Source organism: Benincasa hispida, chromosome 1 (genome assembly GCF_027475165.1).
Source record: "Benincasa hispida cultivar pf3 chromosome 1, pf3_genome.v1.1, whole genome shotgun sequence".
Taxonomy (NCBI): Eukaryota; Viridiplantae; Streptophyta; class Magnoliopsida; order Cucurbitales; family Cucurbitaceae; genus Benincasa; species Benincasa hispida.
In genome coordinates this window covers 986181-998338 of record NC_143478.1, presented here as the reverse complement: position 1 = coordinate 998338, position 12158 = coordinate 986181, and the positions used below count along the sequence as shown (strand labels likewise).

Sequence of the window (12158 nt, the reverse complement as noted above, 5' to 3'; positions counted from 1 at the left end):
GTAAGTGTAACCCGCCATTTTCAGAACCTAGAGATCGGTATCAACAAGCTACTGAGGGGCAGCCGATGCTGAAGACGGACCTAAGAGACCCTATCCATTTATGGAGTTGGTGTTGTTCCAATCCCCAAGTCACAACCCTTCGAATGGGCAGTCACCTAAAAATGACACGCAGGCAAAACATGGGAATCTCACGGTGCAACTTAATAGAAGAGACCATAGGATGTGTTGACACACTTCCTTCTCCCACTTACTATGAACAACTTCTCCTATTCACCTTGCTATTGACCTATGCAAACACTTTCCGAATGGAGTGGTCGCCTAAAAATGACACAAAGCCGAGCATGAATCTCATGGTGTGAACTCTTAAGTGTGTGAGAACTAAAAATAATATATCATATATATAATTAATCTCCCACTGAAGTTTTCTAGACGATTTGGCTAAACTTTTACTTAGGTATATTCCGGCTAATTAAAACAACCTAATTCTAGGTGTTTATCCACGTATAACATTTATACTGGATTTAACCTACAATGTTTAAATGATAAACTATTTCTTACCACACATTTCTCGCTCATGCTCATAAAATCGAGTTAACAAAATTCACAAACCGGTTTGATCCCCAGGTAGCAGGTGTTTCATAAATCATCAACTTAAGTACCTCTAGCCTTAGACAGGATCTTGCCAGCGAGTTTGTAACCAATGTTTTATAAAATAATGATATATTTAACTATTAAAACAAGTTATTATTTATCAACCCTAGGTGAGCATACATTTATCTTTGTTATAGATTTTAAATGTTTGATTCATTTTATAACTCTTATAACTTAGAAAATCTATAACATACATCCTACCTTTCATAATTCAATATAACAGCTTATATCAAATCTCATGAAACCCTAAACATGCATACTATAATAACACTTATAACATACTTTCAATGCATGCAACATGTTTTCCTATGGGGGGATTTTAAATCTACATGGCATATTTTATACACAAACAAGATTTATTTAATTAAAACATACATTCATAATGCATAATTAATTAAACACACACTGAAGTGGATCAGTTTTGACATCCTAAGCAAGCAAACAACTAAATTATTGTTGGGATTAGTGTCTTAATTCTCTCGGAGTCTCGTAGTTTGTAAACTGTAAAATAAGAGTTATTTTATTTTGCATTTACTCATATCCGATAAACAAAGCTCTATGGTTATTGTATGAAAACTTAAGCACATATATGAGATATACAAGTGGATCATGCCTTAAGTGATAACCTAAAAAAGTCTATAGTATAAGGATTAATGAGGGAGGCCTGATCCTAGTGACACTACATATACGACCCGCTTTGTAGAGGTTTGCAAGTGTTGTGAACTACTACAAATGGTAGATTCTAACCATTCACGTGGAGACATGCTAGCGGGGGTGTTCTATACAAAGAGTTTGTATACGACCGAACCATAAGATGAATAGCTCTTTATATAACGTCGTTAATACTTGAGACTTACATCTCACCTAGACGACCATAGGTGACATGACCTTAATCCTGAGTGTTTTGGGAACTCTTGTCTTTGAAGGCGATCCTTTGATTAGTATGGGTGAGAATGGCCAGATTGTCAACTCAACAAGCCTACCTTTTTGTTTCCTTTTTTTTTTCCTCCAGTTTTTGCTTATTCCCTTTCTTTCATTTAAAAAAAAAAAAAAAAAAATCTTTCATTTCTCTGATTTTTGCTTCCTTTCATTTGTTTAAATTTTTCTTCTTGTCTCCAGTTTTTACTTCTTCTCTTTTTCTTCTTCTTTCATTTATCCGATTTTTGCTTCTTCCTTTTTTTTTCATGAGAATTATGAGGTTGAGTTTCGTATCCAAGACTTGAAAGTACCCAATTCATAAGTGACTTAAACACCAACAAACCAATCATTAAGTTTAATTATTATAACGAAACATTAAATATATAAAGCAAATAAAAATGGATTTGAAAGAAACTACTTTCTTAGTCCACAAATTTGCACTATTTTTAGAAACATCTCTTAAAAGTTTGAAATAAAAAACGAGAATAGTTATTAAACAAATTTATTTCTAAAAAAAATGAGAAATGCGAACGATATCATACAAGCCAATAGTTTTTTCTTTTTCCAGGACTTTAAGAGTATGGTGTCTATCAGAAATAAACTTTAAAAAATTGCACGATGGCCCAAAATGAAGGGCACAAATTGAAATATTTGTGTATTTGTGTACCATAAAATTTGTGTATTGATAATATCAATTATTAGTGATACTAATGATAGAACTTAGATAGATATTAATCATATTCATGTATTAATGATATCGAATTTAGTTAGATATTAGTAGTAGAAGTCTATTAGTGATAAAAGTCAATCATTGATAATTATGATAAAAGTTTCTCAATAATAGCCACTGATAGCTTTGAGTGTTAATATTTCAAAACTAATAGTCACTAGTGAAAATCTATCGGTGATAGCCAATGATATTTTCTATTATTGGTAGATTAATCTTTGATGATTTTTTCACAATTAATAGCCACTTTAGGAATCTATCATTGCTAGCCAACTTAATGAATTTAATTAATAAAGTTGAATCTCAAACTAAAGTATATGTGAAATGTGAAACCCGGATTTCAATTTCCCTACTCAAGCAGGTAATCAAGGGAATTAACTAAGTATAAGTTAAATCCTATGTTGAAGAAAGGAAAATTCTAAGTGTTTAAATAGATTTGTTTAGTAGTTTTGAGATAAGCCTTAACTAGTGAAAATTTGGTTAAGTATGAAGCTAAAAAGAAACCATGTGTTTGGTGTTAGGAAACATTAACGCATGAGATGAGACTAAGTTTATAGAGGTTATAAGAGTAAGAATGGAAGCCAAGGACAACCATGCAATGAGCTTCTGAGGGTTGGACGCATATTGGCCGAAGCATTGGCAAGAGGCATTGCCCATAGGTTGCTCATACGCTGGGATGATGAGATGTTGCATGAGCGAGAGTGAGAGGGCAAGAGCAATGAACGCAAGGCGCTAGGACTGGGCATGCATGCTGACTAGTATGCGCAAGGCGCTGGGCGTTGGAGTGATACGCATCAGACGGTCGCGTAGTTGCATGCGGCGTTAACAATAGCACTAGATGATAGCGCCACACGATAGACGATGGTGCTAAACACTCAGCATAAGCATTGGACAACAGCACTATAGCGCTAAACGATGAGCTTGGATGCGCTAGACGATAAGCATGGATGCTAGACGATGGGCGTTAGCGCTATGCGATGAGCGAGAGATACGCGATAGTGAGATCGTTGAAAGCGAGAGATTGTTAAACGATGAAGTTGTGTGATGGGGCGTAGACGCTATGCAATGGGCTATGCGTTAGACGGTGAGCGACAGCGAGAGGGCTGAATGATGAGCGACAGTGAGAGATTACTAGACGATGAGTTGTGCGATGAGCGGAAGAGCTACATGATGAACTAGACGATGAGCCAAGCCAAGGTGGACGCATAGTGAAGTGTCTATGTGTTGTAAGACTTACGGTACATAAGGCTTATGAGGTTAGTTTGCGTTGGTCTTGAGCAAGAGACTAAGGATGTTAGCAAGCAACAAGGACATGCTGGCGTTAGTCATAAGGGATGCATTAGCAAGAAGCTAGGCAATGGTAAGATATATCATGAGGCGTTGAGTTGAGACCTAGCTTGACCCAAGGGTTGTTATGCGTTGGTGATGTGCTATGTGCTAAGGACATCCGAGGGCATGTGGGCGCATAGGACAAGGCTAGTAGAAAGCGTTGGAAGAGTGTAATGGTTATAATCTTAGTTGAGCGTATGTGCCAAAGGTGAGGCATGCGAGAGAAGAAGGATATGCGGCCAAGGACTTGCAATGTCTTGAGTTTAGTAAGGCTCAAGTGATGTGTTGATGAGAAAGCCATAAGCTGATAGTAGCTAACTGAGAAGAGGTTAAGCTTACGTAAGTAGGAGATGGATAAATGAGATCTCATGCAAGTTGAGGTGGACGGCCGAGGAGGCATGCAAGGAAGACTTGTACGTTGGCTAAAGGAAACGAAGACACTTCAGTGTTGTTGTGGTAAGGAGCTACGTTGGCAAGAGGAAGAGAGGATGCCTGGACATGCAGCCAAGTAGGAGGTGTCGAGCTTGGAAGGACTTTGGACGCCTATAAATAGGGCCAAGTACTTCTCTTCATATCATAACTCGAATTCTCTTCAAGGGGCATTAGGAAGAGTGTATGAGAGCTTATTGGGAGGAGGCTATGCGTTGATCAAAGAGGGTATGCGTTGGTAGCAAGACCATGCATTGGTCAAGTGGTTCCAAGAGGAAAAGATGCTGTCGGACAGTAAGACCATGAAGTAGCATCAACTTGGGACGAGAAGTTCTCCTAGAATACTCGTGCGTTTTGAGTGATTCTAAAGCCACCTGAAAGCTGAGATAGTCTAATTTTCAAGATAGGGCTACCAGAGAAGAAGCTCCAATGATTCAGGCTAGATAGTGAGGAAAAGACATAATGGTCGAGCTCTCGGGTAAGCTTGGGCCAGTCTTGATGATTTGAGGATTCCGGCCAAACCACGAAGAGTTTCGAGCTAATATTTTAAGGTAAGCTTCCTAAGACAATTTAGAGCATGCTTGCAGAAGGAAGTATCTTGAAGTAATATCTATAACTATGAGTAATCTAAGATTATAATCGAATTTGGAATTTAGGGTTAAAAAGAAAACCTGAGGAAACCTAAGGAACTTCGGAGAGGAAAGTTCCTAACCAATCAAGGTGAATGGTTACTCTACTGTTTGTATGAGTGATTTCTATGTGTATATGTGATTATATATATAGGTTTTATTTGAAATATTGGCATAATCAGAAAAATGTGTTTTGTCTAGATTTGATTGTTGTTGTGTTAATGCGTGTGTAATTGCATTGGGAAACGGGATTTGTACCCAGGATACTATTAGCATGATTTATGGACGCTTGGCAGGAATTTCTAGGGTATCTGGCTGAGATTGTCAGCATATCCAAACATGTCTAGCAGGAGTTATCGACATGTGCACATTTGGCAGGTTACAGGGTGTTGAGATTGTGTTCACGTTAGTCATCGTGGGTTATTTACGGAGAATACTCAGGGAAGATACATGATCATGTAAGTGTTGTCCAGCTGACAGGTTGGGGAGGTTACATTTTGTTATGTGATTGTTGTTTGATTGTGGAATTTTTTTCCCAAAAATGAATTTCTGAAATCAAACCTAATTTAGTATAAAACTACCACTCACTGAGCTTTGTAGCTCACGTTTTCCATGTTTTATTCCCCCTACCCCCCCAGGTAGCGGAGATTGAGGAGTTCCAGGGTGCTGCTAAGGTCAAGGTCCGTCATGCTACAATCACACTTCCGATTTTTAGAGTTGTTAATATAAACTTTGTTGTTAAGCCTGAGAGTTGTATAAACGTTGTGTTGTTGGTAATAAAATGAGCTTAGTCAAATAATTGTTTATTACATCTTTAGCTTAAAGTTTACTGAGCGTAGTAAGGTAGAGATGGGCAGTAGGTATCACAAAAGGGTGATATCTGCGGTCCCTCACGCCTCTCCTCGGGCTTAGGAGGCGGGCTCGAGATGGGTGTGACATGGAATGCCTAAAAGTTATCACCAATAGCATGTTATTAGTGATAGAAGCTATCAATGAGACATGTTATTTGATAGTAAAAAGGAATGACAAGAGTTATCTCTAATAGCATGTTATCACTGATAACTAGGATATAAGTGATATTGATGATATCAATGATATAAAAGTCAATTTCATTTGATGAAAATCTATCATTGATAGCTACTGCTAAAAGCTGTCGGTGATATCATTGATTGAAACTATTAATTATAACCATAGCTATCAGTGATATGACTTAGGTATATATCAATAAAATGAATGATATTAATAGTATTGGTGATATGACTTAGGTAAATATAAGAGGTAGTCACTTATAGACCTCTTATTGATAGACTTCTATCACCTATAACCTTAAATGTTAATCTTTGAAAGATGATAGTTTTCTTTCAAAAGTTAATAATTACTTATAAAAGTCTATCAATAGCCTTAGGTGTTAATATTTCAAGTTTGATTCTAATTGATCAAAGTGTATCAATGATAGCAAATGTTATATTGCAAGTGTTATCAATAATAACAACTAATAGTAACTATCAGCATTGCAAGTGTTACTATTTTAAGGTTGTATTAATATTTTTCAAATTGAAAACTATCACTGATAACGACTATCAATAATAGTAACTAATAGTAGCCATCACTGATAGCTACTATCAGTTACTATCATTGATAGTCGTTATCAGTGATAGTTTTCAATTTGAGAAAATTGGAAGAAGAAACTCGAAATGATGGGTTACATGTGGGCTTTTTAGTTATTTACCTACACAGCTATCACTGACATCTGGCGCTAATTTTGTGTCATAACCCTAATATATTTATTCTACATCTTTTATTATTTTGGGTCTGATTGTTATTTGTGCAACCAACCCAAATAACTATTATATGTATCTATCATAATACCGATAGATACAAATAGTAATCTGCTGCGAATTAAAGTAAAATTTTACTACATTTATAAATATTTTAGTTCATTTTTCTATATTTGAAAAATAATTTAGATTGCGATTCTTTTTTGCCGATTTAAGGTAATATAAATTGGTTCATTTTATTTAAATTTGCGAAAAACAGAAGACTTTACATTACTTTACCTTTTGTACCGGACGACGACGAACACATTCCGCCACGTCAAGGAAATTTGAAACAACAGCTTCCTCATTGTCGGCGATTGTGGCCGACAGGCCGACATAGATAAAGCAAGAAAGGAAAAAGCCTTATCTCAGGGTTCGATTAGACCATCACAAGCTGATTTTGTTCATGTTTTCAATAGTTTTGTTCTTCATTTTTACTATTATCATCTGTACCAATATCATCACAATTTTACTATTTTTGTTGGAAAAACCCAACAAATTTACAATGAGCAATGGCATTATATTAAATATAAATATGACTTTTTAAATACAAAATATACAAGCCTAACTTGGAAAATGACAAATTCCATCAATTTACCCCATCAACATGGTTAGAACATTCTGTAATTAAAAGACCAATGTAAAAAAGTGAAAGTAAATGGTGTAAAAATCCACAACAGTGTTATTCTTTCCACCCCCACAATGATTTACTAGAAGAATTTCCTAAAGTGCATTTTAAGGTCAATAAAGCTTCTACACAAACATGACCAACCATTTCTTTAACTTTTCATTTCATCTTCCTTCAAAGTAGACACAAATTGATGAATTTAAATGATTTAAACTATTTCCTACCTCTTATCTGTTCTTCTAATTTGTTTTGAATGAGCCTCACCCTCCCCTATTCAACTTCGAGGGATCGAACTCGTGACTTTGATCCAATCAATCGCGGCGACTTCTTCCTTTCTTTGCTTTGTTCTTTTCCTGCATCTTTTTTTTCTTTGCTTCTGCGGTAACCCAAGTGTAATCGCGGGGAATGATAAATGGGTCTTCGAAAGTTTCTATCCTACTGCAAGAAACACTGGTTGACGAGCTCGGGCGTTGATATGGGGCTTTTATCCACTGAAACCAAGATGAACTTAAGGAATTTGTCACAGACGGGCTCTCCCTGCCTGCTGCAGCTGTAGGGCTTGACGGTGGCGTCGCAAACTCATCCACTGGCTGTAGTTCTTCATACTTTGTGAAGGTAACAATCACTCTGATGGTTGGAACCACAGGGATGGCAACCTGTAGAAAAAGAACAGCATCACAACTTAACTGAAGAATGCATTGACCTGTTTTACTTCAAGTTAATCAAGCAATCCAATACACTTAATATGGTGAAAAAGAACAGCATCACAACTTAACTGAAGAATGCATTGACCTGTTTAATACTTCAAGTTAATCAAGCAATTCAATACACTTAATATGGTGAAAAAGAACAGCATCACAACTTAACTGAAGAATGCATTGACCTGTTTAATACTTCAAGTTAATCAAGCAATTCAATACACTTAATATGGTACCATGGCAGATATTGCATTACTATCCTACTTACTAGTTACTACCTCCAGCTCGAGACCAACACCGGGAAATTTTCTACTACTTGGCAGTGTTGCAACTTTAGTCTGTGTACACTTGTGTGTTATCCCCTCTATGATTCCTAGGGATTAAAAGGGTATCTTTTGTAACTAGATTCTTGTGGGAGGAGGGTCTTCTCTTCTTCTCCCGGCTCTTAGGCTGTTTTCGTTTTTTGAATAATGCTATGTGCATGTTTCTTTTGGAAAAAGAGAAAGATTAGGGGCACAATGACCAAGAATGACATTCAATAACTTACTCTAAGAGCAATGATAAAAGTAACAGCATTGTTGGCTAATTAATAGTGAAACATTTCTTTGTTGTTACTTTGTATCTTGTATTTTCGAGCATTAGACATTTTTCATTAGACCAATGAAAACACTGTTTCCTTCTCAAAAAAATAATAATAACAACAACAATAGTCAAACATTTCTTATTAAAAGTTAAAAAAAACAAGAACACAACATCAGGGGACAACAAACAATCATCAGTTCCCAATCATCATTTTACCAACCAAAGCAAGAGGAAGGTAAGAAGTTTTATGGGGTAGGCATTGGAAGTCAGCTCCATTAAATGATTAGACATACCACAGATTCACTGAGCTAAGGAAGTGAAAATGAAGTTACATGCATGCCAGATTTTCGATCCCGATGTGAGTACTTGAGAATCCAAAATCCAGTTTTCTCTTCTATACAACTTTATTCAATTAGTAATCGTCCAACACTTGAGGATGGAATTTATTAACAATAAAAGTTGTTGTATCCTAAATGTTGGTGAGATGGAGCCCTATCTCAAGTACACTATGCGCCCCCCCCCCCCAACCACAATAATAATAATAATAATAATAATAATTTTATTAAAAAAAAAAAAAAAAAGTTAGTCATTGAAATTTGAGATATTGAGACCAGAGTAGTTAGGTGCAACACCAGATTAAAACATCACCGGCTCGCAAAAGCTTAAAGGCAAGCAGTTCTAATATCAGGCTTTGGATGGTAATATACAAGCAGTAAGAGAAGGCCTGTGAGTGTAAAATCTAAAATATTCTGATCAATCTAATGCTAGCAAACTTCTCAGCACATGCCATATACACAATTTAGATTGTCGTGCCATGTCACCTAAACTCCATCTATATACATATACCATGAGTGAATACTAGAACCAAACAAACAGTTGGAAGAATATGAAAAATTATCTTACTGTTTAGCTTCGTTAAATATAAATTTCAGAGTAACAAAATAAGTACCATACCTTGACTGGAAAGGTTCCCAGTGGGAGTTTTGTGGTAAGCAGTTCTCTCAAACGACGAACTGCCTTGACCTTGTTAGCTAAAATATCAAGCAATGGCAATAGTTCTTCAGTTTGTAGAGGAAAGTTCGGAGAAAGCCAAAGAACGGGTCTCAATCCTTTCTTATACTCATTTTCATGACTCCCATCCTTGTGCCGATTTTTGCTCTCGGACGTTGTAGAGGTAGTTCTGGTTTCCCTTCCTCTTCGGTGTTCGGAGACTATCTCTACAGAATGTCTTCCAGGCCTGCTGCTATGATTATCAGGAGGACAGTCCACTAGAAGATCGCCTACCTTATCATCCATAGAAAGGGAGCTTCTTGGAGGAGCAATCTTCTTTTGCCCTTCATTTTTGCTATCACGTTTCCTCCATCCCCCAAACCATCCTTTCTTTTCCTGTCGAATGTCTCCACTTCTACATCCATTTACGTCCTCAACAGGAACATCCCTTTGCTCGAAACAACTGTGCCGATGCGCAACAATCCCATCACCATTATCAGAAGTTAATTCAGATGAATCTAATTTAAGTGCATTCTCAAGTTGCTTTCGTTCATCCTCAGTTAAAATGTCATCGAACTCCTCACTCTCAGTTTCATTTTCATTGCACGATGAGAAGAATTCGTCATCTGTCATTGCCCCAGGGACCCTCCTGGATTTGATACTAACAACCACATTATGCATATCATATACTTTAGCTTTCCAGGCACCCACCAATTCAGTTTTCTCCTGGCGCCTCCAAGTCAACTGGGGCAAAAGAACGGCCTGAGTGACATCAATTCCAGGTCTAAATATATTAGTCTGAGACATTGCTGTCACTTCTTGTCTAATCTCTTCTTCAGTTGCCTGAGCACCAGCACCATCCAAAGCATTCATTACCTCCTTCTCCTTGTGTGAGATCATACAGAGTGAACCAGAAGGTACTTTCCCATCCTCTGTCCCATCGCCGAGAAAAAGAACACTCTGATCAGCACGTTGGATCCTAAATCCATCAAAACCAGCCAATGTCATATCCGCCCTCAAGTTAGCACCTCTTTTCCAGATCTTGTAAGTATCTGAAGGAGCAATCCTAGAAATGAAAGGGATCACCGAACTCTCAAAGTGGAATGTGATTTCCATGTAGAAATCCCTCATTCTTCGCATAGTCGCAATCAAGCGAGGCAATCTCCGACACCATTTTGCCCAAGCCAACGGCTGGTAATGCCGGACAATTATCATAGCAATCCCTTCTTGTCTACTGCAAATTGCTTCCTGAAGTGCACTCCATCCATGCTCGTTCTGCAAACTCCAATCTGCCCCTGCAACCATAAGCATTTCGGTAGCAGTCTCATCCCCAAGCTTTACAGCCAAATGCAGTGGAGTATCCCGATTCGGTACATCTCGGCGATCAACCATGGCAGAAATGGCATCAGCCTTGTTTTCCTCAGCTAATGAAGCAGCCTCGGTGCGAATCTCAGATGGATTACAAAGCCGTGGAAGGCCTGCAAGGATTCTCTTGAGATTGGTATAATCCCTGGTGGCCACAGCCTTGTGTACAGGGCTATGTGCATACTTGGAAACATCGATACCAGCCATGGCTCAGGAGCATTCAAAATCAAGAGTCATTCAACTCAAAAACTCGAGAGAGATCGATGGGAAAGAAGTCCACAATTTGGAAATTGAACTCAATAAGCACACGAGCGAGGACATAATGATTAAGGAGAAGTAAATTCAACCAAAACCAATAAACCCCATATCATAATTAGCCAACAAAAAGAAGAATTCTTGAATCCTTTCCGGAGTTTCAGCAGACTCAATTGACTACACCAGGCCGTCACGAGAAGACAATCGACAGCCCCACCCAATATAGAACGTTGACACCAATATCGAACAAAGAAGAAAGGTTTCTCAAGTGGGCCAACGGGAATATCCTTCAATTCAAGAAATCTCACCTTCTCCTTCTACTGTTTGCTTCTTCCATGACCCCCCTAGAGACCAAGATTGCAGGAAAAGAGCCTAAACCCCACACCCTCTCTCTCTCTCTCTCTCTCTGTACAAGTAGAAAAAGAACATAAGATCCTTGTGATCCAATCCAGATCAGACAAACCCAAAAACATGCATGTGGGTGCGTGAAGCACAAATTATAAATTAAACAAATACAATCAAGAGCAGTAGAATCTGTAAAGAAATGGATAAAAATGTGTAAAGGAATCAAGAAAAGAATACAAGAAAGAAAAGCAGGAAAACCCCACCATCCAAGCAAAGGGCAAAACCCAACAAATAATGTTTGTATCAAAAAGAGGTACAAAAGAGAGAAAAAGGGGTTGCACAAATAAGCGTTTGGTAGGCAGACAAACACGAAATTGAAACAGCGAGATCTAAAAGAAGAGAGAATTTGAGAGAAAAGTGGAATTGAAGGGGATTTTTGGAGGGTTTTGTCAAAGAGAGGGGCGCATTCAAAAATCAATCAAATCAAATCAAGTTGCATAGAAGAAAGCAAAAGAAAATTGAAGTAGAGGGTTCTATATGTATTGTTTTTACCTTTGAGAACTGGAAGTTTATTACAAAAGAAGAACACGGAGGAGGGTAATATGAAGTCAGACGAAGACAGATGGTCCAAAATGGAAAGTCGCCATGTGAGCCAGAAAAGAAGGAACTTGCACTTCCACTTCCTCTTTCTTCCTCGTTTCCCCATTTAATTTTCTATCAATTTGACCCAAAACTAGTAACAGACGAAAATTTTAAGACCCTAATTGGGTTTTTTTTTTTTTTTTTCATATTTTA

The 12158-nt window shown here is 37.6% G+C and overlaps 1 protein-coding gene across 2 annotated transcripts; it reads right to left on the bottom strand.

The window, feature by feature from the left end:
* Positions 1-6999: 6999 nt before the first annotated feature.
* Positions 7000-12093, bottom strand: LOC120075601 (Ankyrin repeat family protein). 2 transcript variants are annotated; one of them, XM_090306566.1, is made up of 3 exons: positions 11916-12093; positions 9363-11422; positions 7000-7784 (listed from the first exon to the last, which is right to left on the bottom strand). In XM_090306566.1, exons 2-3 carry the CDS (start codon positions 10968-10970, stop codon positions 7440-7442), a joined length of 1953 nt encoding a protein of 650 aa, XP_090162692.1. In that variant the 5' UTR covers positions 10971-11422; positions 11916-12093; the 3' UTR covers positions 7000-7439. The 2 variants fall into 2 exon arrangements, with proteins under 2 accessions (XP_090162692.1, XP_038885073.1); XM_039029145.2 differs by lacking the exon at positions 11916-12093 and having other exon boundaries at positions 9363-11866.
* Positions 12094-12158: the final 65 nt, after the last annotated feature.

Excerpts from the sequence above, each read along its gene's own strand:
- LOC120075601 (XM_090306566.1), bottom strand. The coding sequence starts at position 10,970 with ATGGCTGGTATCGATGTTTCCAAGTATGCACATAGCCCTGTACACAAG. Across the intron at positions 7,785-9,362 it reads TGGGAACCTTTCCAGTCAAG|GTTGCCATCCCTGTGGTTCC; the intron begins GTATGGTACTTA and ends CTTTTTCTACAG.